This window comes from Diadema setosum, chromosome 7 (assembly GCF_964275005.1).
Source record: "Diadema setosum chromosome 7, eeDiaSeto1, whole genome shotgun sequence".
Classification (NCBI taxonomy): domain Eukaryota; kingdom Metazoa; phylum Echinodermata; class Echinoidea; order Diadematoida; family Diadematidae; genus Diadema; species Diadema setosum.
In genome coordinates, this window is record NC_092691.1 from 31,796,957 (window position 1) to 31,805,278 (window position 8,322).

Here is an 8,322-nt window from a genome sequence, read left to right on the forward strand (position 1 = left end):
TCTCGTTGGGTGATTTACACCAAATACAGTGCATCAATCACATTCAAAAACTAGAAGTTTCAGGTGACAGTTGTTCTCTCATGTTGGCCTCAGAAATCTGCTTTATACCCCACACTGCTTTTATTGTATCATCTTTAACGGTCTCCCATTGAATTTCACGAAAATGAAATGCACTACACATCTCCTTTCCCTGGACTGAGAGTGCCAGTAGTGGAGCAGCCAGAGATGAAGTATGCACCATGCAGAATATCATGATGCTTTGATACTCGTGTCAGAGTGACACGTTCTTGATAATGCCCTTAAAACAAACATGCACTGAAGACTAGCGATAGGAGCGAAGGAAACAGAAGCACACACTAATCAATAATTGTCGCCAGAGCAAATGCAGGCAAGCACTGAGTTAGCTACACTGCAGACTGCTTTCAAAGTTTCTGCACTGCCCAGTGACCAAGCAATTTCCATAGATGCTCGCTGCAACATGAGGAGGGTGAATATGGTTACTGTGCCAAAAAAAACAGTGCATTTTTGAGAAGAAAAAAAAAAACAACCTCAGTGGAGGAATACAACTGAAAAGAGCAAATAAGCTGATTGTGCAACTACTTTCATATTTGGCTGTAACTGCATCTGCCACACTGAAATTGGAACCTACGTCACACCAGATAACAATAAGCATCCTGTGCATCATTCCAATGCATATTCCTTTCACAACAAGTCCAAATCAGTGTCCAATTGACAATGCATGCGATGAGCAAAAGAAATAAGACTCTATGAGAGGAACAAGTTGCTTCTTAATAATGCTTGTTCTCCACAATATCTGGCCAACACTTGCTCGCATATGCTTCTGATGCGTACCTAACTTTCGTTATTTCACACAGAAAGAGGGCGGTTGAACCATAACTTTGGCATGGAAAATGGTCAAGTATCCCCGGGGCACTGTCCTCACGTGTAGAAGATCAACTCTGGAATCTGGCCATCTTCCACAGACGTTCCGTTGTTGTTTCCGGCGACGTAGGTGAATTGGAACACCACTTTGCCATTGGAGGCGGATTCGTGCACTGCCTTGCGGAGACCCTTGGTGCCATAATGTGAGTCTGGACCCTGTATATTGTGCAAGGATGGAGAAAAACAAGCAGTGATACATTTCAATGGGTCACCAATAGCAGAATATCACATTATATACAAACAAACAAATTTCTGCAGTTCTAAGTCTCTGCTATTGTCGATTATTAGTGATCACACAGGAATGAAATGAAAGTACTTCATCTGCTGATGCTGAGCATATGTCTTTCCATTAAAAAGTTTACACACACACACACACACACACACACACAAAATCACAAATCAATTTAGTGACAACTTGTGCATGAATCAGAAGAGATTAGTATACCTAACCAAATGGTAACACTCAATCCAAAGAACTTTTGTACAAGGAAATAGCATTTTAAGAGGTAGAATGTAACTTGCACACTCACTTATGCTTCAACAGACAAGCCAAACAAACAGCTAAGACTAACAAGTTTTACAAGCAAGAATCTGTGGTGCTTGAAAGCATGACAAAGTCAAACATTTTTCGTTTTCAGATGCACGTAACAACAGTTTCTTTCAGTTGGAATACAATGCGTTGGTGTTCCTTCTACACAATTCACTGACAGCCATCTACACGACATGATGGCATGTCACCATTCAACAGTGATGTTGCACTAACCTTGAGTGTTGCACTTGCTACATAATTTTCACTAGGCTGGATTTCAATGGGCTCCTTGAACATGACGCGGAATGTGGCGTCCGTGCCATCACAGCTAAAACTTGTGTCATTCTGACCCATCACTTCCTCAGTCTCTGCATGGATTATCTGGGGGAAGGGAAATGGAAGATGTCAGGTTAGGTCCAAATAACACTGTTACTACAACAGAATGAAAAGTAAACGTACGAAAACAGCATATCGTCGCTGGGGTGACAAGACCTCGTATCTCAAAAATTTCAAAAATTTTTTTTTTTAGCTTAATGGTCAAATAATGGGTCAAGTGATGTCTTGGCCAAATCCTAACTGTCTTACTCCAAAAATGAAGCCACCATGACATGTCAAAGAGAAGGCTTTCCCATTCACTATAGTGCTTTGGCCGCCATGTTTTTTCGCTCTCCTGAACATTTGACAATTTTGAGATACGAGGTTTTGTCACCCCAGCGACGATATTCAATATGCATTGTATATCTAGTGCTATATAAGAAAGTCACACAAATGTCACAAACAAAAGAATAACATAGATGACATCAACATGTTCCAAATTGTGTTATATCTATCTTTCCCACTGACCCCATTAAATGTTATTTCAACTCTTGACCAGATGACTTGCCATATATATGCCTCCATCTGGCTTGATTCATTAACTTTGTACTTTAAGAGTAGATTCCTAACATTATCAACATATATACAATGTATTTTATCTACACATATACATTATACACATTCAACACATAAATGCTAGATGTCTGTGCATTGTGCAACCATAATCCCCCTCCTCCAACCCCCACTGAATCACTACTAAGCAGTTAATATCTAAAATTACACTTCCCACCAATTAGTCTTCAACATCAAACACACTCACTTGAATATTTGCTGCATAGTCTGCAGGGCCGTGGATGGAGCCGTATAGTCCAAAGCCCACAACAAATATTCTTCTGTTGACCTGGAATCTGTATAAACCATCATACAAATAAAGTGATTTGGTCTTCATGTATCAACTTTTTGGTTGGGTAGAGCCTCAAAATAAAAACTGACTAACAATCATCAACACATTTTAGTAATATAGAGTATGTTGTACATCTATGCTATCTCTTACAATGACTTTGCAACAATGATGACATCATGAATCTGACTGATGAATCTATCAAAATGTTTTAAAATTGCACAACATCATCAAATGCAAACCTTCATTTGGGGATACATGATTACCAGCAAAAGAAGAAAAGAGCTTGGCAAGGTAGTGAGGAAAACTAGAATTACAGCATTAAAAATTGTATAATGTACACTATATGAGTTACTTATTTTTTTTTTTTTTTTTTTTTTTAATCATGGAAATTCATAAATGCTTGTGTTTCAAGGACTGCATATTGCCTTGTAAAGAACTACTACTCAATGCATACATGTACATCACATCACCAATACGTTTGCCAGAGCACTGCTGTTGGTGATGATGTTCAGCAATTGGTAATTGCATTCATTGGTACTTCTGCTTTACTTTTTCTTGCACCAGCTCTAAGCTGTTTCTGATAATGACACCTTCCCTCCATCATATACTTTTACTCTTCGATTACAGTATGACCACGAATTTGTGACACACGGTACCTTATTCTGTCACTGGTGCCACTGTAACCCCATCTGCTTTCCACCTGCAAGAACCTAGCGAGGGTCTGCTCTTTCCCTGTCAGGCAGCACCTGGGGTTGGAAGGGAACTCGGTGGCTGGCTTTGGGTTGACTGTGAAGTGCAGAAAGAGGTTCACCACTTCCCGGTCTGTCAGGATGCCCGACTGGGCGGCCTTGTTGGCAAACTCCTCGACAGTCATCAGCGGGAACCGGATCAGCCTGAGGGCGCGGCTGAGGACACGGCGCTTGTTCTCCGGTGTTGGTCTCATCTGTTGCCGAACGGCCTCGTGCTCTGCCCAGCGGATGACGGCATTGAAGAGCATGCTCTCCTTGATGCCAAGCGTGTCCCTCTCTAACACGACAATGAGAGTATCAAGGTCTATGTCTGTGAAACCTTCGGCATTCAAGGCTTCGACAGTGTTCTTATCAATGGTCTCCAGGCAGAGGTTAGCCAGCTGCGGTTCGTCAAACAGTCTGGCCTGGGTCAAGAGCATGAAAGCATTGTCTGCAGAGAGATTCTTCTTGAGAAATTCTACACAAGCCGATTCCAGAGCCGGCACAGCGTACTTCTTGGCCGTGTACAGTGTGGTCATCACACTCTCGGGCCCGATCTGGACCTCATCGGAGTAAAGGAAGCGGAGGAGGGCGAGGAACGCTGCTGGCTCCACATCGGGCAATTCCACCTCGCTCGAAGTTGTTGCCATGCCCCCGTTGAACATGGCATCGAACACAGCGCTCCCGACGGACAGCACAAATTTGTGGGCAGGTATCCTCTGCATGTTGTCCCCTTTCCCAACAATAAAGTGCACATCACTCAGAGTCTCATTGTTGAACATGAAGGCCATTCGTTCTTTCACACTTGTCTTCGTTGACTGCCAGTTGTACGCATTGGCTTCACTCCGACTCCTCATCACCGTAGGAATAGGCGCAGGAGGTGGAGGTGTGGGCAAGCTCAGTTCTCGGTCTAGGTGCAGGTTCCGCTGTGCTGCTGCCCCAGCCATTTTGCTCATGCTCGATTGGACCTACAGCCCGTTTCACTCTGTGACATAGTCTGAAAGCAAACAACAAGAACAACCTACTGTATAAGGCCCACGTAAAGTAAAGTATCAACGAGCTGTCATCAAATTGCAGTAGAGTTTGACTACTGGTGCACAATTGTATGTGAAACTGCAGATTTGAGTATAAATGGCTCAAGACCGGATGACTTAGCAACTACAAGTTCTAGGCAATCAAGGGGATTATTAGGGGCCACACACTATATGTCCTTACATGGCACTTCTGATATTTTTTTAGGTTACAGGATTGTATTCTGACATGTTCCAGCTTTTCAAGATGACATTGTGAACCAAATTCAGCCATAAATAAAGAAATTATTGCCATTAATCATTATAGCACAAACTGTATGGTTACCAATTCGCTACTCACTCGCCACTCCTGGATACGAATGCGTGTATGCCTAGCGTAAGCACAACATCTGCTGAAATTAGCTAGCCAATCTGATGAAAAGCATGCATGCATCTATCATTCCTGGGCCCAGTTGCGAGAAATTCAAAAAATCACACACAAGTCTACCAAATTGTATGCAAAACCTTGCATTTAAATGCAAGTCCATTGCTGATACAGTGTAGGACATTTGATTTCCAATGCACATATCAAACACAAAGTTCTGACTTTTGATTTTGATTTTGGTAAGGTCTACACACAAAGTTTTGGGTGATAAGATGCATCTGATGAGAAGTTGCATCAAGTTTCTAGCAATAGGTAACTAGACAGCCTTGTCACAGTACAGCTGCGCAAGGCATCTAGTCAGGCTCAGTCGGGCTAGCAATGGCCAGCAACTGGGTCCTGAAGCCAGCATGTACAGTGTACCCTGACAATAAATCATACTCACAGTAATTTGCTGGCTAATTTCAGCAGAACATGCTCCTCTGCCAGGCAAATGCGCATACAATGTACACATAAATGCGATGAGTAGTGAGCGAATCTCAAGCAAGAATTCATTATTTCTGTAGAATCCATAGAATGTGTAGCAAGCTATGCACTAAGCAATTGATGTTTGGCAAGAATCGATGTCACTATTATTAATGGTCAAAGTTGCATTGTAATGACATTTATTGTAACAGTTAGAGAAGCCAAAACATGTGAGAATATGTGACCCCCTCCCCCCATAACAAAAGGATCTGAAAGTCGCTGACGGCTAAGCCAAGAAAATTGAGTTCGAAGTCAGATCATCAAAATCAGTCAAAATCATCAAATTTCTGTTTTTGGCATAATGTTGTAGTTTAATGTTTTGTTTATCATCGCATAAATTTTGAAGCTAAACAAAGGAAAGGCAAGAAATTAGCTCTTTTCTGGGCCATGATTTTCCCACTTTCAACAGAACAGAAATGTGTCCGAAGATTTGGATCTAGCGTCGCAGATAGACTCTGCCCCTAGCAACGAGGGAGTGATCTTATTGGTCAGTGCGTGGCATCCTGGTTACTGATTGGTCGTGCGTAGACCGCTGGCGCTAAGCTAGCCCGACCAGACGCCGTGCTTCGCCTATCGCGACACTTGTGTACAGCGATAGGGCTGTGTATAGTATGCGCTAAGCTCGAATGAACATTGTGGAGGTTGCTAAGAGCAGACCTTCTAAGTTCTACTGCCAACAGGTGAAAATGACCTCCCCTTGATCACGATTGCGTCGGAAAGAAAACTTTGAAGGCAGTTTTCTCAAAACACCGATTTCCTAGACCACTCAACATGGTCTCATAAAATCATCAATATCTCTGCAGCCAAGTACTTAAATGAATCGTGTTATAGGCCTAGATTCTATTAATATATGACATTAAAGCGGAAGAGTAAGGGAATAATGTCATGTCATTTTTGGAAGGCAGTGTATACAACCACACGCGTGTGTCTTTACCATCCAGCCACACGAGTGTAGCCGTGGCCCGAGTCTACAGCCACACACACGGAGAAACTAGATCATATCACCGTGCGTGTTGGGAACCCGCCACAGTTTAATAGCCGCATGAACACCACACAACCAGCTCACTCGCAAAGCGATAAAAGTAACCTCATTTTCATACCTTAATGTTATTTTCTTACAAATTCAATTTTTTTTTTTCGCTCCATTCTCATCATATTTGTTTGATTATGATGGGTCTAAAATCAATAGCAAAGTTACAACTGCCACTAAGAGTTAGGGGATTTCGGATTGACATTGATATAGTGCTTGTGGTAGGCCCTACATCATGTCGACTTCGGGTGCTAGCAATCGCTCGAGCAAGTGCAGCTCTGGAAATAAACAGGCCTAGTTTTCCTTAACTTCTGAATTTTGGAAAATCGTCCTCCCTCGACTTTCGCATCCTTTTGTTGTAGCGGGTCATATATAATATAAGTTCTAGTATTAAAGTAAATTACACTTTTCCAGGTTCTAACGTTAGAGTCATTCATATTGAGGTCAAAACTGTTTTAGATCCTCTCACCGCACCGCACCGTTAGCCTAAACCCCGGCTGTAACGTTAAGTGTTAAAAGTCTTACAGAGCAGAGCACAACTGTAACAATCATAAATTTGCATCATCTTATCATCACTGATCACATGGTCATGGAATCAATTAAAGAGAATTTAAGTTAGACAAATTGGCACTATTCTACAAATCAAATAAATGGTTTAGATATGTGTGATCATTGATTTAATTACACAGAAAACATCTAACTTGTTAGTCAGTTCAGCTTAGTACGGTAGGGTTGGACCTACTACTAATCGACCGCCTAATGTTTATTTGCTTGATAAGAATATTTAACACTGAAATTCACGTTAAAAACTTGACCTACGTGATTGAGAAAATCCAGCTCTATCAAACGCCGTTGTTCCCTTTTCGATTCGAAGTTTCAGTGCAAAAATATCGCCGACGAACTTGCGTGGCCTCGTTTCAGCTCCCCGCGGTAAATCGCGTTTTTAGGATCGACCGCTGATTTTGCATTGACAATGCACGTAAACCGAGTTGTATTGAACACCATGTTGTACGAAGCTTTTTAGAAGCCTTTTAGAAACTTCCATAGACATTAAATACATTGTGCTGTCATTACGATTCGGTGAAAATATTCATTCGAAATTTTGTCCTTGATTAAAACCATTAATGAACAGTGAATTATCGCGTTTTCCCACACCATCCTAATCTACATTCAAAGCCAATCAATTTTTATGTGCTTTGCGCGCAGAAAAGTGCGTACTAAGTGTTCAGTGCGCGAATTATATGCGGTCGGTTTCAATAAGGGTGGTCGATATGTAGTAGGGCTACTTATACTTGCATCTCATTTCTGCCAGAGAGTCTATTTTATTAAGAAAAGAAGTCGCAATCCGTCTCTATCTAATGACTAAGGTGTAATAATTAGGCTTTAACTGGTTACTCTGTTAGAAATTAAGAATCTAACATTACCATTGATTACAAACATAGAAATAGAAATCGAAGAATCTAGGTGCCTACTCTGTTAAGTGTTATTCTACTCACACTCACACTCACAGTGATCGGGTCAGAATCAGACGATCATTCCTTTCCTCACCTTCCTTGTCCCTTTCGTGTTCCAAAATTTGTGGCAGTGCTTTTCAGCTGATAGTGGTATTTGAGACAGCAGTGTCGTTATGGTAGTTTTTGTCGGCTGTAATTTCATGTATGCTGACCGAATAACATATCGTATCGTTTCATGACACTGGAATGAGGGCTAAACAGTGCACTGTACCTATTGCCAACTAACAAAGCGTAAAATAAATGTGCAGCCGCTTCGCCGCTATGTAACCACCGTACTCGTGTGTGTGTATGTGTCTGATTGTGTGACACAGTAGCACTGTGTTCACATAGGTAGTGGTGGGGTTGTAGCTGTGTACTGTGTGTGTTTTCTCGGAACACGGTTCCTGGACAACTCGACCGCGGGATAAGTCGTCCCTGGACAACTCGTCCCTACCCCTGGACAG

At 41.9% G+C, this 8,322-nt stretch overlaps 1 protein-coding gene across 1 annotated transcript; it reads right to left on the reverse strand.

The window, feature by feature from the left end:
* Positions 1 to 623: 623 nt before the first annotated feature.
* LOC140230639 (BTB/POZ domain-containing protein 2-like) lies at positions 624 to 8,074 on the reverse strand. Its single transcript, XM_072310781.1, has 5 exons — positions 7,874 to 8,074; positions 3,347 to 4,415; positions 2,607 to 2,694; positions 1,706 to 1,852; positions 624 to 1,098 (listed from the first exon to the last, which is right to left on the reverse strand). Exons 2-5 carry the CDS (start codon positions 4,372 to 4,374, stop codon positions 940 to 942), a joined length of 1,422 nt encoding a protein of 473 aa, XP_072166882.1. The 5' UTR covers positions 4,375 to 4,415; positions 7,874 to 8,074; the 3' UTR covers positions 624 to 939.
* Between the last annotated feature and the right edge of the window lie 248 nt (positions 8,075 to 8,322).

Coding starts and splice junctions, on each gene's coding strand:
- LOC140230639 (XM_072310781.1), bottom strand. CDS start 4,374: ATGAGCAAAATGGCTGGGGCAGCAGCACAGCGGAACCTGCACCTAGAC. Junction 2,695..3,346: donor GGCACCAGTGACAGAATAAG/GTACCGTGTGTC, acceptor TGGTTTATACAG/ATTCCAGGTCAACAGAAGAA. Junction 1,099..1,705: donor TAGCAAGTGCAACACTCAAG/GTTAGTGCAACA, acceptor CACAATATACAG/GGTCCAGACTCACATTATGG.